General features: G+C 68.1%; 2 protein-coding genes across 6 annotated transcripts; both read right to left on the bottom strand.

Annotated features, from left to right (window-relative positions):
* Positions 1-162: 162 nt before the first annotated feature.
* On the bottom strand, positions 163-5,548 carry DUS1L (dihydrouridine synthase 1 like). Of its 3 annotated transcripts, none has more exons than XM_036340011.1 (14): positions 4,823-5,548; positions 4,245-4,460; positions 3,722-3,830; positions 3,243-3,293; positions 2,828-2,940; positions 2,528-2,610; positions 2,318-2,424; positions 2,012-2,156; positions 1,707-1,803; positions 1,550-1,635; positions 1,139-1,284; positions 835-872; positions 624-699; positions 163-521 (listed from the first exon to the last, which is right to left on the bottom strand). In XM_036340011.1, the coding sequence occupies exons 2-14, from the start codon at positions 4,446-4,448 to the stop codon at positions 382-384; spliced, it is 1,395 nt and encodes a 464-aa protein (XP_036195904.1). In that variant the 5' UTR covers positions 4,449-4,460; positions 4,823-5,548; the 3' UTR covers positions 163-381. The 3 variants fall into 3 exon arrangements, with proteins under 3 accessions (XP_036195904.1, XP_036195902.1, XP_036195903.1); XM_036340009.1 differs by having other exon boundaries at positions 4,212-4,460; positions 4,823-4,974; XM_036340010.1 differs by having other exon boundaries at positions 2,318-2,421; positions 4,212-4,460; positions 4,823-4,974.
* Positions 5,549-9,178: 3,630 nt separating this feature from the next.
* On the bottom strand, positions 9,179-25,888 carry FASN (fatty acid synthase). Of its 3 annotated transcripts, none has more exons than XM_036340151.1 (41): positions 25,823-25,888; positions 23,951-24,085; positions 23,361-23,513; positions 22,179-22,352; positions 21,667-21,867; positions 21,446-21,568; positions 21,258-21,373; positions 21,048-21,182; positions 20,164-20,626; positions 19,902-20,089; positions 19,618-19,807; positions 19,175-19,269; positions 18,942-19,076; positions 18,652-18,855; positions 18,444-18,559; positions 18,104-18,276; positions 17,828-18,019; positions 17,667-17,747; positions 17,393-17,581; positions 17,031-17,210; positions 16,480-16,683; positions 15,734-16,032; positions 14,987-15,544; positions 14,792-14,910; positions 14,540-14,694; positions 14,236-14,439; positions 13,977-14,127; positions 13,720-13,898; positions 13,508-13,627; positions 13,208-13,330; positions 12,882-13,105; positions 12,505-12,706; positions 12,231-12,382; positions 12,071-12,162; positions 11,740-11,891; positions 11,342-11,587; positions 11,031-11,219; positions 10,574-10,804; positions 10,260-10,480; positions 10,084-10,182; positions 9,591-9,980 (listed from the first exon to the last, which is right to left on the bottom strand). In XM_036340151.1, exons 2-41 carry the CDS (start codon positions 24,075-24,077, stop codon positions 9,591-9,593), a joined length of 7,545 nt encoding a protein of 2,514 aa, XP_036196044.1. In that variant the 5' UTR covers positions 24,078-24,085; positions 25,823-25,888. The 3 variants fall into 3 exon arrangements, with proteins under 3 accessions (XP_036196046.1, XP_036196044.1, XP_036196045.1); XM_036340152.1 differs by lacking the exon at positions 25,823-25,888 and adding an exon at positions 24,796-24,817; XM_036340153.1 differs by lacking the exon at positions 25,823-25,888 and having other exon boundaries at positions 9,179-9,980; positions 23,951-24,077.
* Between the last annotated feature and the right edge of the window lie 8 nt (positions 25,889-25,896).

Raw genomic sequence — 25,896 nt, 5'->3', positions numbered from 1 at the left:
GTGGTTGGGCTGGGGGAGGGCTAGGCCTTGTCCCTGGGCCCCTTGCATCCAGGCAGCAAAGGCCCAGCCTGTGCAAGGCGTGGGTCCAGGCAGGAGGGGCTCCTCCCTCCCAGCGGGGCTGTGGTCGGGGCACGCTGGCCGGGGCAGCACTGGCGCACTCTGTGCACGCACGTCTCTGAAGGTTTATTGTTCACTTTAGGGCACACGGTGCGAGGTCAGGGCAGGTCCAGCCTGGGAACACTCGCCGGGGCCGCGCTCAGCCTGGTGTGGCCGAGGGGTGTGGAGGAGCAGGAGGTTCCCTGAGTGAAGGCGTCTCCTTAGGGGTGGGGGGCTTCGCACAGTCCTGAGCCCGGAGGGGCGGGCGGCGGCCTCTGGCGGCCTTCAGGCCAGGGCACTGCCCAGGACCTCCGGGAAGCCGCCTGGGTCCCCGGGCCCTGCCTGCGGGGGCTCCTGCAGCTGGGACTGGGCCCCCTTCCAGGCCAGCGATTTCTCCAGTTTGGTTTTAAAAAGCAATCCGTGACCTGGCAGAGGGGATGGGGGAGGTTTTGGGGCTCAGGAGGTCACAGGTCCCACTGCCCGAGGGGTCGGGGGAGGGAATAAGGGCTCGGTGGCAAGTGCCTCACCTGGGCAGTCCGCAGTCTCTTTGAAAGCTCGCTTCTTGCAGCAGCCCCGGCAGAGGTTAAACACACACCTGTTGCCCTGGACACAGAAAAGCTACTGAGCTGTCAGTGGGCTGTGCTGAGGCCAGGGCCTCCCAGGCCCCCAGCTGTACTCCCTGCAGACAAAGGGTTAGCAGGGAACACTCTGGGCAGCACTGCAGAAAGGGCAGCTCACCTTGGGGTTCCCACACTGGTCGCACTTTGCGTATTTTGCTGGGAAAAGAACACAAGGGGGTCCTGGTGAGCCAGGGGAGCAGCCCCCATGGCCCCACGCAAAGCCTGCGGGCCCCCGTCTGCTGTGGCCGCCGGGCCACTCGGGCAGCCAACATGCAGACTTGGTGCCCAGAACCCCAGGCCCTCGTCCTTCCCCCAAGGGCTCAGACTCTGCGGCCATGGCTAGGTCTCCCAGTCCCTCAGGAAGGCGGTCCCAAGCCCACATCCTCTCCGGGAGCCTCAGGGCGGCAGCTGCCCCAGCTTACGCTTCAGCGAGGGGTCGAAGGTCTTGTGGGGGTTCCTCAGCTGCTTCTTCTGCTTGTTCTTGGACACGACGTCTGCACCGCCCTCCTCCTCCTCCAGGGCCCGCTTACTGCGGGCGCCTGTGTTCTCCTTGCTCCCCTCCTTGGGCCTGGACGGGAAGGGCAGGGGCAGAGCTGAGAGGCCCCACATCCGAGCTCTCAGGCTGCTTGGCTGGGCCAGCGTGGAGCCACGGGCACCGGGACTCTGGGGTCCACCTCTAAGCCTAGGCAGGGCTGTGGCCACGGATGGGGTCAGAGGGAAAAGATATAAAACCTAATCATCCACGAGTAGGGGAGCTGCTGGGCACCTGGGAGGACGGGGCAGAGCGGGCCGGGCCCTCCTGTGCCCTGCCCGACCCGCGCCCGCATGCTCACCCCGGCCGGAAGTAGGGCTGGCAGATCCAGTGGAAGAAAGGCAGGCCGCCCGAGGGCTCCTCCCCCTCCTGCCGCAACATGTCCTCCTGCAAAAGGCCAGGGTCCCTGTCACCAGCCAGTCCCGGAGGCACCGGGCGGCTCCCAGCCCTGCACATGCCTGACACCGCAGCTTCAGCTCCTGGCTCACGGCGGCCACGCCCTCCAGGGTCTTCGCCTTGGCGAGCTCCTCGCGAAGCTGCTGGTGCACCTGCAGCCTGAGACAGATGCCATAAGCGGGCCTGCCCCCCGACCGAGCCCCGGGCCACGGGGAGCTGCCCTCTCCCACCCAGGCTGCCTCCCCGTCACCCAGCCCCTCAAAGCCTGACTTGGTGGCCAACCACCGATACGTTTCTGGAAACCTCGCCTGGAAACCCCGTGCCCAGGTGGGGCTCAGGCTGACGGGTCTGCCTCGGGGGCACTCACGTGTGGTGCCACAGCTTGAAGAGGTGGGCCCGGACGCAGGACAGCGGGCAGGGGTGCTGGCGCACCAGGTCCAGGTACTCCTCAGCCAGCTCCCACACGGCAGGGCTGCGGCCCTCGAACAGCGCGGGGTTGTGCAGGTTGCCCTCTGCGGGAGGGGGAGGGGCTGAGCTCAGGGGGCCCCATCACACCAAGGGCAAGGCTGCTGCCAGCTCAGGGCACGAGGACAGCGCGAGGCCCGAGGCTGTTCAGCTGGGCCGGTGGCGTCACCATGTGGACACTGGACCGTGGGCGGTGGCGCGGCCTTACCTGCACTCATGACCCCCTGCACCCCCGTATCCCGCAGGCAGCGCTCCACGTCCTGCAGGCACTGGATGTTCCCGTTGGCAAACACAGGGATGGCCACGGCCTTCCTGCTGGGGAGCAGGGGGCACTCAGCCGAGGAGACTGGGGGGCCACCCTCAGGGCAGCACCCAGCCCCGATGTATCCCGGTCGCCTAGAGGCCCCACCCCACTCACCGCACGGCCCTGATGTGCTCCCAGGACGCGGCGCCGGACAGAGGCCCCTTCTGCTCCTTGGTGCGCCCGTGCACCGTCAGCAGCTAGGACACAGCAGGGCTGGCTCAGCGCCAGCAGCACGGCTCTCAGTCCCTGCCCCCCAGACCCCGCCTGGGCTGCCCTTGGGGCCGGCTGACGCCCTGCGGTGCGACCAGGGTGCAGGTGAGGAGCCTAGTCCCCGTCAAGGTCACTGTGACTCCTGTCGCCCCCGAGGGTGAGCTCTCCTGGGACACACCTGGGAGCAGGACCCCGGCCCCTCACCTGGCAGCCAGCCTTCTCCAGCATCTGGGCGTACCTCACGGTCTTGTCAATCTCTGGGAAGACCCGGATCTTGCACGTGACCGGGACAGAAAGCTGCTCGTGGGCCCGCTGAACTGCGGAAGGAGGTGGCTTCTGAGAAGCGGGTGCTCGCCCTTGGGAGGTGGTGGGGGCCCACAGCTAAGCCCCCAAAGCAGCACAGGCCCAGTGCAGACGGCTGCTACTTGATGCAGCCGAGAGACCCGCCTCCGCACCCCCAGGGCAGTGGAGGCGCCAGACTGGGCGAGGACCCTGCCCCCTGCATGCGACAGGCCGACAGGCTACAGCCAGGCGAGCGCTGTGGCCACGAGGTCTGCTGGCCACTGTCCTCTCCTTCGCCCAACCACACGCAGCCCGGCACCCACACGCGCCCACTCACTCATTCTCTGGAGCAGGTCCCACTCCTCCTGCAGGAAGGCGCCGTAGTGACCTGCAGTGACAAAGGTGGCTGTCGTCCCCCTCCTCCCGTGTCCACACAGGCTGAGAGCCGACCTGCCAGGCTGGCCCCGCGCTCCCTGCATGGGCTGCGCACCATCTTCTGAGCCCGAGGGCCGGGGGCTCCCCGAGGGGCTGTCTCCAAGGAGACGGCCACTGAGCAGTTTCTCAGCGTCAGACTTGGTGGCTCTGTTTGCCCAGCTGCCCAGGCTCACGGGTGCCAAACGGCAGGCCCGCCCCACAGTCTCTGACCACCAGCAACTCCCCAGGCCCCACTCCAGGGGAACAGCCGCTGGGGCTGCGGCAGCAAAACACATTCATCCAGGGGGAGCCTGTCCACCTCCCAGGCACTTGTGCGAGTGGGGCCGCTGAGAACCCGCAGCCCTGCCCCACCTGGAGCCTCGCCCGGCCCCAGCGACTCACCCCGCTTGGCTATCATCTGGGGGCAGCCCAAGTTCAGGTCGATGGCATCACAGTAGTCCTGCGCCAGGAGCGCCGCCTGGACAAACACCTCCGGGTCGTTGGCACAGAACTGCGGGAGACGGGACCATCACCAGGAACCCGAGCCAGGCCCTGGCCCTTGGCGGCCTACGGGGTTCACCTGGGATCCCAGTGGGGGCGTGTCCAAGGGGCTGACGATAGGCTGGCCTCCTGTCCTAAATGCTTACAAGACGTGAGTTGGGACACACCGCCCCCTCTCCCCCCTCATTGTCCTGGTGAGGGCAGCGTGAGGGCGCCCGGGGGCTCTCCTGGCAGCCAGCTGTCCATTCGCCAAGGTCTGAGCAAGCAGCGCCCCGATGGGGTCGCGCTCTGAGAAAGAGCTGCAGGTGCGCCCGCTGCCACAGCACCGCCCCTCCGCTCCAGTCGGAGCTGAGACCCAGGTGCTCCCGGCGTGCGGCTCAGGTCCCCGCACCTGCACAATGAGGGGCCGGTCCTCGGGGCACACCTCGCAGTACAGGTTCTCCTTCCGGTAGTTGGCGTCGCGGACGAAGACCTGGGCGTGCAGCATGGGCGTGTAGCAGAGCTGGGCCCCGTGGCGGCGACTCAGCAGCCTCCAGGCCAGCTCGCTCTGGTCCACCATGGGGGCCACCACGTGGCGGGCCCCCCCCAGGGTGCGGCTCCAGAACTCGAAGCCCTGCAGCTTTGGCATCTCGTCTCCACTCTGCGGAGGGGGAGGGGGTCAGCGGCCGGAGGGGGAGGGGGTCAGCGGCCGGAGGGGGAGGGGGCGGGCCCGGGGCGGGGGAGGGGGACGTCCCTGGAGACCCGAACCGGGCCCGCCGGTGAGCTCCGGTGCAGCGCCCCCTGCTCCCCCGGCGGGACCACCTCTCCGCACCGGGACCGGGGACCGGGCCCGCTCCTCCCCCGGAGCAGGGCTGCGGCCGCCAGCGCTTTAGTGACCGAGAGCCCAGCGGTGCGTCGGGCGCCTCTGGAAACGGAAACTACACGTAAAAGCCACCTGGGCGCCGCTGTGGTCCCCGAGCGCAGGGCCCGCGGGCCACGGCCAGGACCCCGCGGGAAGCGCACCTGAGGGGCCAAGCTCGGGGCGGGGGCCTCGGGGCGGGGGCCTCGGGGCGGCGTGCGGGGCTCCGGGTTCGCGTAGGGCCGCTGCCACGGGGCCGCAGCCGAGCCCAGGGCTCCGCGCCGGGGCCGCCGGAAGGTGCCTCCGCCAGGGCGGTCCGGGCGGCCCGCGGTGCAGCCGGAAATGCGCCCTCGGGAAACCGAGCCCGGCCGAGGAGAGGCCCGCACGCGAGGAGGGCTGGATCGGGGTCGGAGGTCAGAGGCCGGAGGTCGGCTCGGCCCTGCGCGAGTCCGGTCCGAGCACGTGGTCCCGGATCCTGGGGCCCCTCCTACCTCCGTCTCCCCACCAACTCCTGCGCCCAGGTCCCGCCTCCTCACTCCGCGCCCCCAAAAGCTCAGGCCGCCCAGCCCTGCGCCACGGTCCCTTCCCGGGTCCCTGATGGTCGGAGTCCCCTGCGTGACCGAGGTCAGGGTCAGAGTCAGGGCCAGGGTTAGGGTTAGGGGTCCGGGCCAGGCTTAGGGTTCGGGGTCAGGGTGACAGCGCGGAGGCAGACGCTGGGGCTGGGAATCGGCCTGGAGGTGCCAAGAGGCACAGGACCCCATTGTTCATGGTGTTCTCGGAGGAGCTGCAGGTGGGAGGGTCCCGCAGGCCCGGGCCGGTGTTGCAAGAAGAAAAGCCGCTGTAAAAGGACGAGAGCCCGGTGGCGGCCCAGGGGCTGAGCGGCGACCTGTGAACCAGGAGGTCAGGGTTCGATTGCGGGTCGGGGCCCAGGCCCGGGTGCAGGCTCATCCCCAGTGGGGGGCGTGCAGGAGGCGGCCCATCCGTGGTTCTCTCTCATCATCGTGTTTCTGTCTCCCTCCCTCTGAAATCAGTAAAAATATATTAATTTTATAAAGGTAGGCCCTAACCGGTGTGGCTCAGTGGATAGAGCGTCGGCCTGCGGACTGAAGGGTCCCAGGTTCGATTCCGGTCAAGGGCATGTACCTTGGTTGTCCCGGTAGGAGGTGTGCAGGAGGCGGCTGATCCCTCTCCCTTCCTCTCTGTAAAAAAATCAATAAAATATATTTAAAAAGAAAAAGGTAGCTGTGCCTTGGGGCCTGGATGGGTCCGTTGCTCCGAGAAGACGGTGCGTTTTGAGGACGAAGGACAGGACGTGCTCTGATTTGGTTGCTGTGCCGGCCCCTGGCCCCTGGGGAGTTTGCCTCAGGAATGCTGACCGCTCTCCAGCCCGGGGCGGGCGGAGCTGGGTTTCACACCATTAAACATTAATGGCCTTGTTATGGGAATTCAAGATCCAGGAGGGAGACACAGACCAGACCCTGCAGCCATCCCCGCTCCCCCCTCGCAGCCTCTCCTCCGCATCCCCACGTGAGCAGGTTTTCATGGAGGACCTGCTGCCCCCATGCTGCCTGCGTGACTGGAGTAAACGCTCGTGTAGGCCTCAACCCTGTCTCTGCTACAGTCAAGACAACGGTGGGCACATTGTTACAAGCAGCCATTCCAGGACCCCAGCAGTTGACCAAAGGCATAGATATTTGAGAAACTTTTTTTTTTTTAAGTTACCCAATGCCAGTGAGAACTAAGAACATGGGCGTCTGCAGAGTTTTTTATGGGCTCCTTTCATTTCCTTCCAGGAGGACCGGTCTGGGGACCCACAACTCCTACGTAGAGAGAAGAATGCATGGCCTGGTGTGGGAGGGCGTCTTCATCAAGAACAGATGTGAGCCCAGCCATCACGGCTCAGTGGTTGAGCGTCCACCTATGCACCCGGAGGTCAGCGTTCGATTCTCCATCAGGGCAGACGCCGGGGTGGCAGGCTCGACCCCCAGCAGGCGGCGTGCAGGCGGCAGCCGAGCCAGGATTCTCTCTCATCATTGATGTCTCTCTCCCTCTCCCTTCCTCTCTGAAATCAGTAAAAACATAGTTTTAAAAAATAAAATGGTGCTGGTTTCGGCAGCACAGACACTAAAATGGAAACGGTAGAAAGATTAGTATGGCCTCTTGCAAAGGTGACACACAACTTCGTGAAGCATAAAAAATAAACTAATAAATAAAACCACATAAACTAGGAATAGAGGACCTTTCTAAACATGGCAGAGAATCTACAAAAAAAAAAAAGACACCAAAACCACAATTACTATCACAGGTGATGATGGGCGAAATGCCTTTCCTCCGAGGCCAGGATGCCTGCTCTCGCCAGCCTTCCTCAAAGCAGCGCTGGCAGCTCAGCCAGCTCAATAGGCGAGAAAAGAAAGAAGAGGTGTCTGGACGGGAACAAGGAAAACGCCCCTTTCTGCACATGGTGTGATTGTCTACAGAGAAATCCCTAAGGAACCTAAAAAGAAAACATTCAAACAGCCCAGCCCGACCGAGTCCGGTGAGGTTCGTACACAAACACCCACCGCAGTGTTTAGAGAATAGCTGACTAGAGGGAGGGAGAGGGAGAGAGAAACACTGATGTGATCAGCTGCCTCCCACATGCCCTCCACTGGGGGTCGAGCCCGAAACGAGGGCCTGTGCCCTGACCAGGAATGGAACCGGTGACCTCTTGGCTCCTGGGTCCACTCTCAACCACTGAGAACACTGGCCAGGCCATGATAGATTTTTTTTTTGGTGGAATTTGCCATTCATCTGGAGTTTCTTTTTGTGGAAAAGTTCATTTTTTTTCAATAGATGCAGGGTTATTCTGGCTGTCTACTTCTTCGTCTTGTGTGGGATTTGCTCACTTAACATTTAAGTTGTTTGGCATAAAGTTGTTCATAATAATCCTTGTGTATAATCTTAGTGATTCACCTGTCATTCTCCCCCCCCCCCCCCCATACACCCAAGCTCTCTCTGGCCTAAGGTTTATGAATTATTGGTTCTCACAGAACTTGTGTGTGTGTGTGTGTGTGTACGCATGCGTCCGCCCCAAAACCTGGGAATGAATCTAAGAACTAGTCTTGGTTTCACTCATTTTGTTTTTTACATGGATTTTTACTCTGATGTGTTAGTTCCTCTTGTACTAAGTTTGGGTCTCATTTGGTCTTTTCTTCTTTAGTTTCTGAAGGTAGAATCTGAAGTCACTGATTTGAGAAATGGTTTCTTTTTGACGTTGGCCTTTCCTTCCTGCTATGGATCTCCCCTGAGCACCATGAGCCAAATCCCACATTTTTACAAGTTTCAGTTTAAAACCCTAATTTGCACGCTGATCTCTCCTTTAACCGGAGTTAGAAGTGGTTCCTAAGTGTTCGAGGAGAGTCAAGGGCTTTTTGCCAACGACTCTCATTCCATGCAGTTGCGGTCAGAGAAAATGTGTTATAGGAAGTGAATCCTTTAGAATTTGACTCGTTTTACGACCCAGAACGTGGCCCATCTTGGCCAAGGTTCCCCATGAACTTGCTGGGCAACCTGGTTCCTCGCTCACCGCCTGCTGCTGCCCATCGCGGAGCGGGGGTGGGGGTGGGACCTCCAGCCTCGCCCGTTCCCTTCTGCTTCCGGGAACGCAGAGGTTCGAGGAGCCAGCGTGTCGGACTGTCATCTCGTTGGGTTCACCGTGGCCTTGTCCCTCATGCACTTTTGCTCTGGAACCTCTGATAGGAAGGTCCCAGCTCCAGAAACCCTCACAGCTTTAGCGTGTAGCACACAAATCAGAACCTCCTTCCTTCTGTGGCTGAGCGACAGCCCATCGCGGACCTGCCCACCTGCGGATGGACACCGGCTGCTCCCCCCTTGGCTGTTGGGAAAGCGAAGCTGTGGGCCGAGCCATTTCCGGGTCTATTTGGGCACAAACTGGGAGCGGGGCTGTGGGCTCAGGCAGCAGCTCAGAGCTTTTTAGGAACACGTCAGCGCCCGGCCTGTTGCTGGGTCCCCGACGTCCTTCTAGAAGCCCAGGGGGACCTGCTCCCCACCTGTCTTTTGTCCCCACCTTGCACCCCTCCCAGAGCCCAACTCTGCAGAGCTCACCTCGTCAGGCAGAAACCCCACTCCAGGGCGCCACCTCACCCCTGGCTCAGGGGCTCTCCCTGCCCGTCACCCTCCCTCCAGCCTCCCCTCCGTGCCCATCAGGAGTGCAGGTGTGGCCGTGAGGGTTTGCCATGTGGGTCTCACCCACACGCAGCGACTTCAAAGAGAGACTCTCTTGGAGGGCAGGACGCCTCCACACGTGCCCTGGGGTGCAGACCCGTCTCTCACTTCTGGCAAAAGGTGCGGGGGGGGGGGGGGGGGGGAAGCCCCCCCACAACCGCTGCCTGCCACTCCTAACGGCTGTGTGCCCTGCAGGGGGCGCCAGACTGCCTCGGGGCGCTGGTGCTGGAGAGCACGGAGAGCATGGGGTCCTATGTCCCTGAATCCGTGTAAAAATGAAACAGATCCAGACAGGGTCTTTGAACTGACAATTATAATAAATTTCAAAATCTGAGCAGCAACATGAATGTGTTTCTTGAAAAAAGAACAGGGAACAGGGTGGGTGCCCGGCCGCTGCCCCGCTGCATCCTGGCCCGCGGCTCCCCAGCGGCGCAATAAATAGAATCCAAACCGGGACCCCAAGGACGCGCGGGCTGCACGTGGCGTCGGGGCTCACGGGATCGCGCCCGGCTCGGCCGACTCTTCACAGACCAGGGAGGCCTCCGAGTCGGTGGCGCGGGTCCCGGCCCCGCGCCCACGTGGTGGCGGCCGAGGTGGCCGGGCGGGAGGTGCCCAGGACGGGCGGGCATCAGTCCTACTCCTAGCGGCCCCCGGGGTGCAGGCCGGGCCCAGCGGCAGGACCGGACTGGGCCGGGCCGGGCCGGGCGGCTAGCCCTCCCGCACACTGACGCGCGGCTCGGCCAGGGCGCCGTGGATGATGCCCAGGATGGTCTCCAGGCCGCTGCCCTCCAGCAGCGTGCGGTGGTCGCCCTCGATGATGTGCACCGACACCTTCCCGTCGCACACCTGGGACAGGTTGTAGTCGGCGCCCAGGTCCTCGCCCTGCGCCCCGCCCTTCTTGGCGCGCAGCAGCGTCACGTTGCCATGGTAGGTGGCCCGCGGTGTGTACTGCTCCGCGGCCCGCAGCTTGTGGTAAAAGGAGCGCGCGGCAAAGGTGAGCGCACGGCGGTCCAGGCCCGCGTGGCTCTGCGTGATCATGTCCACGGCGGCCACCACACGCTCCTCCAGGCCCGCGAGGGGCAGCAGCGCCTCCAGCACCTGCAGGATGGATGAGTGGGTCCCGCTGTGGGCCAGCAGACCCCGCCCCCCAGGCACAGACCCCGCCCCCGCCGGGCACAGACCCGTCTGGCCTAGGACCCACCCTGTTGTGCTCCGTGTCCGTGAACTGCTGCACGAAGAAGCACATGGCCGCGGCCTCGGCCTCCCCCTCGCAGCCGGGCGTCAGCCTCGCACGATAGCTCTGCAAGGGGAGGGAGAGGCTGTGTAGGGAGGCGAGGGGGGCACGACCCCGACCGGCTGACCCAGCGCCGCCCTCACCTGTGTGTAGGCCAGCACGTAGGTGTGTGAGCCGTCGAACAGGAAGAGGCTGTTGTGCGCGGGGGCGGGGCCCTGCTGCGCCTGCAGCTGCGAGCACATCTCGAAGGCCACGCAGGCGCCGTAGGAGTAGCCGGCGATGCGGTAGGGCCCCTCGGGCTGCACCTGCCTGATGCACTGGATGTAGTAGGCGGCCAGGCTCTGGATGCTGTCCAGCGGGGCGGCTGCGGGCGGGAGAGCTCCGTGTGGGTGGGAGAGCTCCGTGTGGGTGGGCGCCCCGGCCCCACAGGCACCCCCGCCCAGGGACCCGCACACACCTCGCGTGCACTGCAGGCCGTAGGTGGGGATGCTGAGCTTGGCGGCCAGGCTGTGGAACACGGTGGTGGAGCCCTCGATGGGGTGCACCAGGAACAGGGGCCGCTCGGAGCTCTGCACGGAGTTGAGCCGCGTGAGGGTCGGGCCCTCGGGGTTCACCAGCAGGGTGCTCAGGTTCAGCAGGGCCTGCTGCCGGGCAGGGCTGTTCTCCTTGGGCGTGGAGGCCGCCAGCTCTGTGGGGAGAGATGCCAGGGAGGCCGGCTTCCACCGGTGCCCGCAGATGCACACACACGCCCGTACACGCGCACCCGCGGCTCCGGCTGCTGCTGGGGCTGGGGCTCTGGTCCCACTCAGAGGGGCTGGTCAACAAGCCCGACCTGGCCAGGCTGCCCACAGGCCGCACCGAGACACACGCCCACACCCCACAGGCTGGGCGCGCGACCTCTGACCCGCACGCACCGCTGGCCGGGCTGGCCTGGGAGGACAGGTCCTGCAGCTTCCGCAGCGTGAGCTGCTGGATGTCGCGCATGGACAGCACCAGGTCGTGCTCGCGCTCCAGCGTCTGGCGCACCTCCACGCCCATGAGCGAGTCCAGGCCCAGGTCCCCCAGCGAGCTGTCCAGGTTTACGGCGGCCAAGTCGCGGATGCCTGGGGAGAGGCGCTTGGTTGGCAAGCGGGGAGGGGAGTAGGGCGGGCGCCGCCGCGGCCACGGCGTCTCCCTCGTGAGCAGGCCCCGTGTGGGTGGGAAACTGAGGCGGGCGGCCCCTCACCCAGTATGTGTGCCACGGCCTTCACCAGGTCCTGCTGGCCGTCGCCGTCCCCGCGGGCCGCGGCCTTCTTCTCCGCCAGCACGAAGCTGCTTAGCACGGGGTGGGGCTGGCTCAGGAAGACGTCCAGCACCTCCAGGCAGGAGGCGATGCGCTGGGGCCGCGTCCCCCCGATGACTGAGTCATTGCTGCCCATCGTCTCCAGCACCACGCCTACGTCACCGATGGAGCCCCACTGCACGGCCAGGCCTGCGGGCGGGAGGCGGGGTGGGGTGAGGGCATGTGGGGGGTGGTCAGGGTCAGCTTGGAGCAGGCGGGGCCGTGGGCGGGAGGCGGGGTGGGGTGAGGGCATGTGGGGGGTGGTCAGGGTCAGCATGGAGCAGGCGGGGCCGCAAGCCTACCTGGGAGGCCATCGTGCCTGCGCCTCTCGCAGATGCGCTCCATGGTGGAGTTGGCGAAGCCGTAGTTGGTCTGGCCTGCGTTGCCGCGCCCACAGCTCACCGAGGAGAAGGCCACGAAGTAGTCCAGCTCGGGGCACGCCTCACGGGTCACCCTGTGGGTGCTGGGGTCACTCCCGGGCCAGCTGCCCCTGCCCGGCCCCCTGCTGAACCGGCCCTGCCTCTGTGGAGGCGTGGCTCTGCCCCAAGAGTCCCGGGGCCTGGACCCCAGTCCCTGGAGCACGTACACGGGGAGCGGGGCGTGAGGGCCGGGCGTGGGGAGGGCCGCGCCCACCTGTCCAGGTGCAGGGTGCCGCTGTACTTGGGCTTGCTCACATCCTGGAAGAGCTCGGGCGTCTGATTCTCCAGCATCGCGTCCCTCAGGACCTGGGGAGAGGCACCCTCAGTGCTGCCCCGCGGCCCCCGGCGCCCCGCCCGCCACGGAGCCCACTCACCATGGCCAGGTTGAAGACGCCTCCGACCGGCCCCAGCTGCGCGGCCTCGGCGATGAGGCCCCGGGCCCCGTCCAGGGAGCTGGCGTTGCTGGTGGACACCAGCACCTGCACACCCTGTCGCCGCCACTCCCGCACCTGCTTGGCCTGGTAGCCTACAGGCGGGGGGCTGGGATCAGGGCTCCAGCCACCTCGCCCGGGGCCTCAGAGCCTGTGAGAGGGCTGACCAGGGAGGGCGCGTCCCCACTGCCCGCCGCCCACCCACCCCAGGCCTTACCCGTGCGGATGCCAGAGCGCGAGGTCAGCACCAGCTTCTGGGCCCCGCGCAGCACCAGCCACTGAGCCAGCTCCAGGCCAAAGCCGCCCAGGCCCCCGGCGATGACGTAGCTCTTGTGGGCCGGGCAGAAGACCTTGGACACGGCGGTCGTCAGGGTGGGCAGGGGCCCCTGAAGCATGGCGTCCGGCTCCTCCTCACGCACCTGCACAAGCAGCACGGCTCACACTCTGCCCGGGGGCCGGGCCGGTGGTGCCCAGGGCCCCCCTCAGCTGCACGGGCGCCCGGGGTCCCCCTCAGCTGCACGGGCGCCCGGGGCCCCTCACCTGCACGAGCGCCCGGGGCCCCCCTCACCTGCACGGGCGCCCGGGGCCCCTCACCTGCACGAGCACTTTGCCGATGTGCTTCCCCTGCGCCATGTAGCGGAAGGCGCCCTCCACCTGGTCCTTGGGGAACACGGTGCAGCGGAGAGGCTGCACCACGCCGTCCCGGATGCCCGCCCGCAGCAGCCCCGCCACCGCCCGCCAGTCGGCGCTGGCCTCCTCGAAGAGGGCGTCCAGCAGGATCCCGTGGAAGGTCACGTTCCTCAGGAAGATGGCCATGCCTGGTGGGCGGGAGTGGGGGGCGGGGCTCGTACTCTCGGCCCCAACGCCCGGGGGACCCCACCCCACCGGCCCCGGCCCCACCGCCTGCTGCCGGGCCTCACCCAGGGGGTGGTTGTTGAAAAGGTCGAATTTGCCGATTTCCAGGAAGCGGCCGTGCTGGGCCAGGCACCGCACGCTGGCCTGCAGCTTCTCCTCTGCCAGCGAGTTCAGGACCAGGTCCACACCTGGGGGAGAGGAGTCCCACGGTCACCCCACTGCTGGGCACAGCCAGTCCGGAGGCCAGACCCCGGCCTTGCCTGGCCTCCTTCTCCTGCTCAGCCCGCAGGGCAGGGTGGGCCGGGGGAGGGGCGGGAGTGGGGGTGCCGGGCAGGGGGCGGTGCTGGGGTTCGGGAGCCACGCACCCTTCCCCGCCGTGTGCCGGAGCACGTGCTGCTCGAAGGACGTGTCCCTGGAGTTGGCGAAGCTGGTGTCATCGAGCTGGGGGAACCTGGCCTGGAGGTATGCCCGCTTCTCCGCTGACCCTGGGGGGAGACGCGTGCGGTGAGCTGGCTGCGGGCGGGAGGGGTGGCCGGGCGGGAGGAAGGGCAGCCGGGCGGGAGGGGCGGCAGCTCACCCACGGTGGTGAAGACGCGGCAGCCCAGGCTGAGGGCGATGGCGATGGCCGCCTGGCCCACGCCACCCGAGCCCGAGTGGATGAGCACCGTCTCCCCGCGCTGCACGCGCCCGCGCACCACCAGCGAGTAGTAGGCCGTCGTGTAGACCACGGGCACCGAGGCCGCCTCCTTCAGGGTCCTGCCGGCACAGGGACGGGTCACTCAGGCCCCACCAGCCACGTCTGTGTCGGGCCTGGGCTCCCGGCCGCTGACTCACCAGTTGGAGGGCACGTCCCACAGGAAGTCCTGGGACAGCAGGACGGAGGTGGCCAGGCCTTCGGCGGGCACCAGCCCCATCACGCGCTTGCCGCTGGGGTCTCGGCCAGAGAACTCCATGCCCAGCATGCAGTCCCGGGCTGCCCACTTCCCTGGGGGCAGAGGGCGGGTCAGCCCACGGCTTCCCTCCAAAGGAGCGCTTTGGGCGGGGACCCTTTGCCCCCAGGGCCTGCACCTGCCCCGCCCCGCTCCGCCCGCACCTGGGATGGCGTCAGGCGACAGCTTGCCCGTGGCCAGCATGATGTCCCGGAAGTTAAGGGAGGCGTAGTAGACGGTGCAGAGCTGGACGCCGGGGCTGGGGGCCGGGGCGTGGCGCAACGGGGAGCAGACCCAGCGGATGGAGGACAGGTCCCCCCGGGTGAGGACGTTCACGAAGGCGTGCTCCGTCTGCTCCTCCGGCGGGCCTGGGGCCACAGAGGCAGGGCTGCTAGGGCCCAGCCGGGCGGGGATCCCCAGCCCCTCCTCACCCACCCAGCTGCCGGCGAGGGCCTGGCGGGGGCTCACCGTGCTCCAGCAGGAAGTGGCGGAAGGCCCCCCAGGCCCCGTCCCGGTGGACGTTCATCACCAGGTCCCCCCGCAGCACCTCCTGAAGCTCCGCGGAGCCGGGGTCCAGCTGGGGGACGGGGGACGCACTGCTGAGGTTGGACACCAGGATGCACCTGTGGGCACCAGACCAGTGATGGGAGGGAGGTGATGGGCAGGAGGGGGGCTGGGGGGGGGGGGCAGGCGGGGACGGGCACAGCTCAGGGCTCTCACCGGACCCGGTGGCCGCCGGGCTCCTTCCGCAGGCAGTTGACCAGGCCCACGACGCCCGAGGTGGCGCAGCCGCTGGCCGTCAGCCACACCGGCCGGGAGGAGGCGTCGGCCAGAATGTCCTGCAGGACGAGGTGAGGGTTGGTCTGTGGGAGGGTCCCTGGGCAGCAGGCGTGGGGCTGGGGCGGGGGCACTGACCTTGAGCGAGTCCACCCACTGGAAGCTGGCGTCCTCCACGGGCAGGAAGATGGGGCTGCCCTGCGGGGCGGGCCGGCGGCACAGGAAGAGCACGGAGCCGTAGAAGGACCTCTTCAGGGCCACCAGGCGCAGGGACGCCCCCGCCAGCAGGCCCTCCCACGCGTCCTGGCCCAGCAGGCCCTGCCGGCCTGGCTGCGGCTCGGGGCAGGTCAGGAAGGACAGCGTCTCCCCGAGGGGGTGCCCTCTGAGCAGCGTGTGCAGGAGCAGGAAGCCCCCCTCCTTGAGGGCGGCGGCCATGTTGCCGAGGGCTGTGGCCGGGTCCCCGAGGGTGGCCAGCGCACAGTTGCACACCAGCAGGTCGGCCGGGCCCAGGCCACTGGGGGCGGGATCCGCGGGGTCCCACTGGCCCTGGGCCACGTCGAGCTGCTGCAGCTTGGCCTGGGCCGACTCCAGGGCCTGGGGGTGGCGGTCGGTGGCCGTGTAGTCCAGCTGCAGCAGGGGCTGGGTGTTGAGCAGCGCCGGGATGCGCGAATAGAGGTGGCCGTCCCCAGCCAGCACCTGGTGGGACAAAGGCCTGGATGGGCGGCCCTGACCCCCCGTCTGTAGCGCCCGTGTCCCTCACTCCCCGCCGCGGGAGCAGTGGACACGTGTGCAGTCTCATGCTGGTGCTCACGCCGGCTGGGCCCTGGCCCTGGTGTGGGTCTGCCCAGCTCGGCGCCCGTGCTGACCGCCCTGCCCAGCACCTACCTCCACCACCTTCATGCGGAGGCCGGTCACGTTCTCCAGGGCAGTGTCCACGCAGGCCTTGAGAGCCGGGGAGTCGAGGAGGCCGCTGAGCAGCGGGTCCTCGGGCAGCTCCGGCCGCGCCTGCGCCAGCACCCGGCCCAGCTCTGGCTGCAGGTTCCCGTTGAGCTGGCAGGCGGACGCCAGCAGCCGAGCCAGGCCCTGCTGCGGGGGCTTCCGCGGGGCCTGCGCCCCATCCAGCCCGGGCACCACCATTTTCAGACCCTCCTGGGCCACCTTGGCCTGCAGCACCTGTGCCAACCCTGGGGGGGATGGGCATTGGGGGCCTCAGATGGGCGGGTCCTGGCCCCCGGGCAGCAGGTATCTGACTGGAGCAGGGACCTGGGGGCCGTCCTCAGGGCCCACTGCCCAGCCCACTGGACACGCAGACAGATGGAAGGACGAGTGGGCAGCCTGGCGGTCCAGGGCTCACAAGTGGCGCCGACCACAGAGGGCCCCAGGACAGAAGCTGCTGTGCCCCAACAGGGCGCCGCCCACAAAGGACAGGTCTACCGACAGCGAGGTCAGTGCCCGCGGTCCCAGCTGTTGCCAGTGTGAGGAGGGCTCGCCTGTGCTGGTGGGTGGGCCCGTGAAGACTGGGGAGGCAAAGCTAGACCAGGTCCCAGCGATGGGCTGTGGGGGGGTGGGGATGAACTCCCCGTCACCAGGGGTGTGTAACAGGCTAGTGCCTGGGGCTGGGAGGGCCTCACCGCTGCACAGCTGCAGCTCTTCCTGCAGGGCCGCGCTGTCCGCCAGGCACCCGCCCTCCACGTGCGGCGTGAAGCAGAACTTCTCCAGGATGGGCGTGTGCTGTTCCTGTTGCCGCCGCGGGGCCACCGAAGCGTGCAGGCCTGAGATGAGGACGCCCCCAGCCACCGTGCTGTTCAGAGAGCTGCTCACCACCACGCGAACCGCTGTGAGGACACAGAGTGTGGGCGGTGCGGGGCCCGGGGCGCAGCGGGCACGGGTGCGGGGCCTGGGGCGCAGCGGGCACAGGGGTGCGGGGCCCGGGGCGCAGCGGGCACAGGGGTGCGGGGCCCGGGGCGCAGCGGGCACAGGGGTGCGGGGCCCGGGGCGCAGCGGGCACAGGGGTGCGGGGCCCGGGGCGCAGCGGGCACAGGGGTGCGGGGCCCGGGGTGCAGCGGGCACAGGGGTGCGGGGCCCGGGGCGCAGCGGGCACAGGGGTGCGGGGCCTGGGGCGCAGCGGGCACGGGTGCGGGGCCTGGGGCGCAGCGGGCATAGGGGTGTGGGGCTGTGCTACCTGGGGTTTCGTCCTGCAGTGTGTGCACCTTGCGCCGGTGGAGGGCGGGGTCGATACGGATAGCGGCGGTGCGGGTGGGCAGGCGCAGGCTGCGCTGGCAGGCACCCAGGATGGACATCTGCAGCATGCTGTCCAGGAAGGTCACCCAGTTGTCCCGCCACAGCAGTTGGCCAGTGTCGCCTGTGGCAGGGGGGCGTCAGCACGAGGGGTCAGTCGCACGCAGCCTCTTCCCGTGCCCTGACCAGGCAGCAGTGGCCCCTCCACCCACCACTCCCCCCACCCCCCTGGCTGGGGCCATGGCAGGCACGTGGCGCCTAGACACTGGGCCCGCCCCCAAGGTGTCCAGGGGGCAGCGTGCCCACCTTCGAGGGAGGCCTCAAGGATGCCCTGGAAGTGGGGGCCGTAGTCGTAGCCCCGCAGCCGCAGCTCCTTGTACACGTCGCCCCGGGACAAGCGGAAGGTGGCCGAGGGATCTGCGGGGTCTGCTGCGTCCAGGCCGTCCTGGCTGTCGAAGAGCCTGGGGTCGGGGTCCTCCCACTGGTACACCGTCCCTGTGGGCGGGGGTGGGGGGCAGTCAGGGGTCTGAGGTCTGGGCAGAGCCGAGTTGGACGCCCTGTGGCCGGGCACCCCGCTCACCGGTCACGACCAGGTTGCCGTTCTGAGACACCTCGAAGGCGTGCGAGGCCTCCAGCAGCCGCACCTCCAGGGACACAGTGCCTGTGGACAGCGGGACCAGGGTGAGCAGCTGGGGCCAGGGGCCAGCACCCCCACGGCTCCTCCTGGCCACCCCGCCTCACCCGTCTTGGGCAGGATGGTGGCCTGGTGCAGCGTCACGTCCTCAAAAGCCACGGGCATCTGCTCCATGTTTTGGTCCAGGGCGCGAGCCAGTGTCCTCCAGACCAGGCTCAGGTAGCCGGTGGCCGGGAAGAGGACGCGGCCGTCAATGCGGTGGTCCACCAGGTAGTGGCTGGGGGACTCGGGGCTGGCGTCTGCAGGGCACAGGCTTCAGTGCCCACCTTGGGAGGGAGAGCTGGAGCCCCTCCCCCGCCCGGCCTCACCCCCGCCCGGCTCACCGATGGTGTAGACAGTAGCTGAGGAGCTGCTGGAGCCGCTGGGGAAGTCCTCGGCGGCAGGCACGTCCCAGGTCTGGCTGTGGTCCCACTTGATGAGGGGGGAGATGAGCGGGGTCCCCCGGGGGGCTGGGAACTCCTCGGGCGGGAACAGGCCATTGGGGTTGATGTCAATGCTGGGGGTGGGGAGTGGGTTAGGGGCGCACCTGGCCCTGGGACCCCCATCACACCCACTGCCAACCACCTCCCCAAAGACTCAGAGACCGAGGTGGGGACCCCCTGGCCCCGCCACCCCTCACAGAGCAGGGGCCCACTGAGGCCCTGGTGACGGGCGCAGACCCACCCCGCCAGGTGCAGGCGGCCCACGCTGCCGAGCAGGAAGCGCAGGTTGTCGGCGTGGTCCTTCTTCATCAGGGGGAGGACGGTGCAGCCGGGCTTCAGGCCCCGCTTCAGCACGGCCTGCGGGGACAGTCGGGCTGGGCCTGACCGCTGCCCTGTGTGCACCCAGACCCGGGACCCCCCCCCGGAGCCCGTGGACCCGCCGGGCGTACCTGCAGCAGCGCGTGGGGGGCGATCTCCAGCACCACGGCGTTCTCCGGCACGTGCCACAGCGCCTCCTGGAACAGCACCGGGCTCACCAGGTTGTTGACGTTGTACTCGGCGGACGGCGTGCGGGCCAGGCTGCCCTGCCACTGGGCCTCGGGGATGGAGGTGCTGAGCCAGCGTGCGGAGCGGGGCCGCGGGTCCCGGATCACCTGCGCACAGGCTGCTGGTCAGCGCCAGGTGCTCGGCCACTCCCGCCCTCCCGGGCCCCAGGCAGCCCCGGGGGTGGCCGGCCCACCTTCTTGAGCTCCCGCAGCAGCGAGGGGGCGATGCCCTCCATGAAGTAGGAGTGGAAGGCCAGGCCGCCCGTCCGCACCTCCTTGGCGAACACACCTTCCTGTCGCAGCTGCTCCACGAACTCGGACACGGAGGCCTGGGGAGAAGAGGCGCGGGTGACGGGTGTCCTGGGCCCGGCAGAGCCCGCCCGGAGGATGGGAGGGACTTGAGGACCGGCCTCGCCCCAGCGCCCACCTGAGGTCCCGAGATGGTCACCGTGTCCTTGGAGTTGTGGCACGCGGGCACGACGCCAGGGGGGCAGCGCCGCTTACACTCCTCCCAGGACAAGCCTGTGGGCAGAGAGGCCTCAGGGGCAGCACTAATGACCCGCTCAGTGATTGCAGCCGCGGAGAAGCAGCCTTTACAGACCTCCCCGCCCCCGCCACGTCTCCTCTCAGTGGGGGTGTCATTACTGCCAGCCCACGGCCTCTCTCCCTCATCACGACACCCAGGCCCCTCCCTGCCTGTGGAGGGAGCCAAGGCGAGTGACCCTGACACCCCAACTTTATCCTAAGTCGTGTGGGTCCTCGGGGAGGGGGGGTTCTTGTCCCCACGTGGGTTCAGCTCAGGCTCCTGGGAAAACCGCACTGATGGCCACCAGCCCGTGTACGGGCACCATGCCCCTGGGCAGCACCTACCCACGGCTGCCATGGCCCCCGGCGGGATGTGGGCCTCCTTGATGCACTGGCCACGCCAGTAGGCGGCGAGCACAGCCTCCTCCTGCGAGAGGCAGCCGTCGGCGTAGCCGCAGGCGACCTCGCCCAGGGAGTGTCCGATGATGCCGTCCGGCCGCAGGCCCAGGCTGGTCAGCAGGTCTATGAGGGCGATCTGGGGGCAGACGTGTCACCTGAGTCCTGGGGAGGCCCCGGCAGGTCCAGGCCCCGCCCTCCGCATCCCCCTCCCCCCGACCCCGAGGACCGACCTGGATGGCCGTCAGGCTCACGAAGGCGTTGACGGTGTCGTCGAAGGTGGCCTCATCCGTGCTCAGCAGCAGCTCCGAGACCTGCAGCCCCAAGGGCTTCACGACCTCGTCGGAACGCAGGATGGAGTCCCGGAAGCAGGCCAGACGCATGAGGCTGAGCCCCATCCCGCGCCACTGCGTGCCCATGCCTGAGGGCGGGAGGAGTCAGGCCCCGGCCACCCACCCTCTGCCCCCATGCCCAGCAGGCCAGGCCAGGACTCACCGGAGCAGATGAACCAGAGCGGGCGCTGCCCAGCGGGCACCTGCTGTACCTCCTGCCCGCTGTCCTCGCCGCCCAGCACGGTGCAGCCCCGGAAGGGCATGGCAGTGACGGGCATGGCCGCGATGTCGTTGAGCATGCTCACGAAGGCCAGGTTCTGGCTGTGCTGGCGGCCCTGCTCCAGCAGCCCCTGCACGGCCTCAGGGGTGCGGCCGCTGGCCAGCAGCAGGCGGGGCAAGGCGGCGTGGGGGGCGGGCGTGGGGGGCGGGCACCAGTTGGGTCGAAGGATGACGTGGACGTTGGAGCCGCCAAAGCCGAAGGAGTTCATGGCCACGTTACCCCCGCGGACGGGCAGGGGCCGGTCCACCACCCGCAGCCGCCCATTGTGCAGCGCTGGGATCTCGGGGTTCGGGCTGTGGAAGTGCAGGTTGGGCGCCCAGAGCCCGTGCTCCAGGGACAGCAGCACCTGTGGGCGGCGTGTCGTCCTGAGACCCCAAGGCAACCCACAGCCCTGCTGCTGTCTGCACTGCCCCCCACACCTGCCCCACCTCAGCCAGGCCCACCACCTCCCAGGTGGCTGTGGGCCCGGACACCCAGGCCCCTGACCAGACCTGTCCGGCTTCTGACACGCGTGTGGCAGAGGGCGGCCACCTGCCGGGAGCCTGTTGCCCAGGAAGCGCCCACACCCAGGAGCCCAGCGATGGTGGTCAGGGTTACTCAGGCCCCCACGGCTGCTCAGGAAGCTGAGGGGTGAGCTGCCCACCTGGGGCTGCCCCGGCCACTGCCTGCAGCCCTGTGGGGAGGTGCCCAGCGGCGTGTCGGGCCCCCCAGAACCAGTGCATAGACCAGGCACAGCGCCCCGCAACCCTGCCCGAGGGAGTGCCCACCTTGGCCAGTGCGGCCAGCCCCGAGGCCGGCTCCGGGTGCCCCATGTTCGACTTGGTGGACCCGATCAGCAGGGGGTCCTGGCGGGTGGCACACAGGGCCCGGTCGATGCCATTCAGCTCCTGGGGGTCGCCCACCTGTGGGGGACACAGGAGGGTCAGCCTGCAGCGGGCAGTCCGGGCGCGGGCACGGGCGCGGGCACGGGGCCTCACCTTGGTGCCGGTGCCGTGAGCCTCGATGTACTCCAGGGACTCGGGGGCCACGCCGAACGGCTCGTACAGGGAGCGCATGAGCTGCTCCTGGGCCTCCCCAGAGGGGAAGGTCACGCCTGCGGAGAGGAGGGCCAGCTCAGCACCCCTCCCCGGCCCCGGCACCCCCGCCCGCTCTGGCCAGTGCCCACCTTGCTCCTTGGCGCCGTCGGTGTTGGTGCCGGAGCTCAGGATGGTGGCGTACACGCGCCGGGCCAGCGACTTCTTGGTCAGCAGGACAACCACCACGGCCTCCGCGCGGCAGTACCCGTCCCCTGAGGGCAGAGGGCGGCTCAGGTGGCAGGCAGGCGAGGCGCCCGCTCTGGCCTGGGAGGCGGGGAGGAGGCTGCCCGCGCCCGGCCCGCGCCCTCACCCGCCTGGTCGAAGGACTTGCAGGTGCCCTCGGGGCTGAGCATGCCCAGCTTCATGAACTGCACGGAGGTGTTGGGCTTCAGCAGGACGTTGATGCCGCCCACGAGGGCCGCGGGGCACTCCCCGCTGCTGATGGCCTGGTAGGCGTTGTGCAGGGCCAGCAGGCTGGAGGAGCAGGCTGTGTCCAGGGCGACGCTGGGCCCTGCGGCCGAGGTGGAGTGGAGTGTGAGGTGAGCCCGCTGTTCTCGGCCTCACCTCACAGGGGCGCCCGCCCACCTTTGTTAATTTTATTTTACTTCAATACATTTCTTATTGACTTCAGAGAGGAAGGGAGAGGGAGAAGCAGAAACATCAACGATGAGAGAATCACGGATCGGCTGCCTCCTGCACACCCCACACTGGAGATCGAACCCGCAACCCAGGCACGTGCCCTGACCGGGAGTGGAACCCTGACCTCCTGGTTCCTAGGTCAACGCTCAACCACGGAGCCGCGCTGCCGGGCGGGGCACCCACCTTTGAAGTTGAAGAAGAAGGAGAGGCGGTTGGCCATCATGGCTCGCTGGCAGCCCACCATGCTGTAGCCCACGAGGGTCTCGGGGTCTCGGCTGAGAGCCTCGGAGGCCTCAGAGCCGCTCACTCCCACCCAGACACCAGTGTTGGTCCCTCGGAGCGAGGCCGGGTTGATTCCTGTGGGAGCAGCGTCAGGACGCCGGCCGCACCCTGCCCCCCACCCAGCTTTGTGGAGGGGACCGTCTTAGCCGGCCAGAGGGACTGGGTGGGGCCAGCCCAGGTAGGGCTGAGAACAGAGAACCAGGAACCAGGTCACAAGAAACTGGGGCCTAATGGGGACGGGGGGGGGACGGGGCTAGGGGGGGCTCCAGGCTCTGGGTCAGGCAGCGGCCAGAGACAGAGGTGAAGACAGAGGGCAGCATTGTCCCCAGGCTACTCCCCTGGCCCCTGGTGTCCCTGGCGGAGTCTGGTGAGCCCCAAGGGCCAATGAACACCCAAGACCCAAGGGCGCCTGCCTGGGACAGGCAAGATAAGGAGACAGAGGGAAACAAAGGCCGAGTGTCCAGGCTCCTACAGGAGGGGCCCTGACCGGCCCCAGGGGAGCGGCATCCAAGGCCCCTGGGTAGGGCCCGGGCAGCGAGAAGGCCATCAGGTCTGCCAGCCTCCCGCCCCTCCCCAGGCATGTGTCTGTGCCCTGTCCTGCTCAGTGTCAGGCCAGGGGCCGGCTGGCACCTGCTGACCCAAAGACAAGAGTGGGGAGCCCCCAGGCTCCCCATCAGGACCGGCCAGCCACCCCTTCTCACGGGCAGGTGGGCACAGCAAGGACAGGTCTGAGCCCCAGGACAAGAGCCATCTACCTCTGGACCAGACTCAACCCAGGGCAGGAGCCCAGCACCGGCCCTCACCCCAAGACCAGTTCTCTGATGGGAGCAAGGAAACTGGGGCGCCAGGGCACGCCCAGGACACCGCGGGCCAGTTGTGAAACCAGACCTGCCCAGGGGCCCACGCCTCCCGAACCTCGGGCCTGGCAGTCCCAACCAGGGACAAAGGGAGCCCCGCTCGGTCCGCCTCCTGGGCCGGCTGCACTCCGTTTTTCTCTGAACATGTCCCTTTTAGGAGCAAAGGACCCGAGAACAGTGCTGCCCGTGTGACCCCAGGTGGGCCATGGGCCCCCCAGCGACCCACCTCCGTCCACGATGGCCTCGTAGGCGACCTCCAGCAGCAGGCGCAGTTGGGGGTCCATTGTGTGCGCCTGCTTGGCGTGGACCCCGAAGAAGGTGGCGTCGAACTTGGACAGGTCCTTCAACTTGCCGGAGCGCCGGGGCAGGCCGTACAGTCCTGCAGACACGGCGGGGGGAAGACACCGCTGTGGGGCGTCAAGGCCCAAGGGACCCACAGGGAGACGGGGGCTCCCCAGGAGGGTGGGCAGTGGCCCCAGAGCGGTCTCCTCCACCCCCCCTGCCCTGGTGCAGACCCTCCGCCGGGCTCTGTTGGGCTGGGCTCCGTGCTGACTCACACCCGCGGATCAGGTAGAACTGCTCGCGTGGGAGCCGACCAGGCGTGAGGGAGTCAAACCAGCTTCCCCAGAGCCAGCTCTTATCTGACCTCAGACACGCAGCCCCGGGCCCGCCCTCCCGCCCCGGACCCCCGCTGGGCACCAGCTGTAGAAGGGCCAGCGCACACCAGGAGCGACCTCAGCCTCCACAGCCGGGGCCCAGACCACACTCGGGCTCCATGTCCAGGGAGAGTCGGGCGCCGGGCAGGCCATCACTCACCGGCCTTCCACCTCCTGTCATCGTCCGTCACCATGTCCACACCACCAATGAGGTTGTCCCAGAACTCCTGCAGGTTCTCCGACTCGGGCAGCTTCCCCGATATGCCAGCAATCACCACCTCCTCCATGATGCTCTCTGCGGGCCCAGGCACCGGTCAGCTCGGCCCACACCCGTCCACAGCCCCCACACCTCCCCAAACCCCACAGTACTCGCCCTCCTCAGCCTGCCCGCCCGCCCCCTCCGGTGGGTCAGAGAGCAGCAGCTCTGAAAGCCCCAGACCGGAGGCCAGATGGCTGGACGGATGTCCTGGGTGTGAATGTGTGTGTGTTGGCGGGCGGTCAGCTCTGACCCAGCAGGTCCTCGCCTCTTACTGGGCCTTGGCAGAAGCTGTCACATCTGGGGCCCAGGCCTGGGGTGACCCCACCAGGGCCTGCTGCCTGTGCCCACCCCTTCCAGCAGTCGGTGGCCTCTGTGACCTCCGCTGTGGTGCCCTCAGGAGGGCCACCCAGAGGAAGGCCCAAGCCCTTCCCGGCCTAGGAGCTGGCCCAGGGAACCAAAGGAGAAAGGGCACCAAAGCCTAAGGGGGGAAACTTGGGGGATGGGGAGGCCATGACCCACAGAGAAGCCCTGAGCTCAGCACCCCACGCTGCCCGCCATGCTCATGGCCACCGAGGGCAGGCAGAAGCTGCCAGGACTCAGGAGGGACCCAGAGGACAGCAGGGCACTGTGGGTGCCAAGGCCTGGCAGGGCTCTGGGGGAAAGGTGGCCGCCTGTGCCACATGTGGGCCAACCTGGGGCACCTTTCCCGGTCGGGTGCCAGGCCAGTGCCACCCAGGCCCATGCACCTGTGTAGGGGAGGCCGCGGGATTCTGCTCGCTCGCCTCCAGGCAGCCGGCCTGCCTGCCCATCCAGATCCAGGTCCCCAGGGAACCTCCGAGGGAGCCCCACCCCCTGCCCCGCACTCCCAGCTTGTGGGCCTGGGCCGGGGATCTGTGTAGCCCCTGAGGGGGGCCAAGCCAGGGTTGGTCTAGCAACTTCGTCAAGGCCCAGGGCCTCCTGATGCTCGTGACCGCTGGACACGCAACCGCTGGGGCCTCCCTGGTCTGAGCAAGGCCGGGCGAGCGCAGGAGCGGCGGCTTCCTTGGTGGCCGAGCGTCCGCTGTCGGGAGGACGGGAGCCCCCTCCCCCAGCGCCGAATAAAGAGCCCTTTGCCGGCCCAGGGCACCAGCGCGGGGCGGCCGCTTCCTCCAGAAAGCGCCGGCTCTGTTCTCCCTACTTGCTATTCACGCCGAGTGCGGCGGAGGCGGGTGGGGGTGGGGAGGGGACCCCCGCAGCGCGCCCCGCCCCGCCCCGCCGCACGGGCTCAGCCCCCAGCACCTCCGGGGCTCGGCGCTGCGCCCACGTGGTGGGAAAGCCGGTCCCCGCCCGGCTCCCGGCCTCCCTCCCGGCCCTCCGGTAGCTGAAAGGCGCCCCCGGGTCGGGATGGGCCTCGGCCGGCAGTCGAAGGGGGGATGCCCCGGGTGGAGGGGCCCCATGGAGACCTTTGTGGGCGCGCACGGGTGGCGGGGACTCCCCCTGCCTCGGCCCACCCCGCGACCAAAATGGCTGTTCGCGGAGCTCCCGGCCCTCGCATCGCCCACCTCCCCACGGCCTGGGGCGCGGCGCGCAGGCCCTTAACCGCCCGCCCCGGACGCTCGCATCAGACGGCGCGGCCACGCGGGCAACCCTCCTTCACCGCGGGCAGCCCGAGCGCCCCGCGGCCGAGGGTGCAGCCAGCGGCCTGCCCGACCCCCGATCCCAGCCCCCGGTCCCCGATCGCCGGGCCCCGGCCCTGGCCTGGCCCCGGCCCCGGCCCCGGCCCCGCCGCAGTACCTGGTCTAGGCGCGGGCGCAGTGCGGGCGGCGGGGCGAGGATGCAGCGCGGAGGAGGCGCCGGCGCTGCGTCTC

The sequence above is a fragment of the Myotis myotis genome, unplaced genomic scaffold (genome assembly GCF_014108235.1).
Source record: "Myotis myotis isolate mMyoMyo1 unplaced genomic scaffold, mMyoMyo1.p scaffold_m19_p_17, whole genome shotgun sequence".
Classification (NCBI taxonomy): domain Eukaryota; kingdom Metazoa; phylum Chordata; class Mammalia; order Chiroptera; family Vespertilionidae; genus Myotis; species Myotis myotis.
The sequence above is the reverse complement of the archived record's forward strand: the minus strand, read 5'-3'. Positions and strand labels throughout refer to the sequence as shown.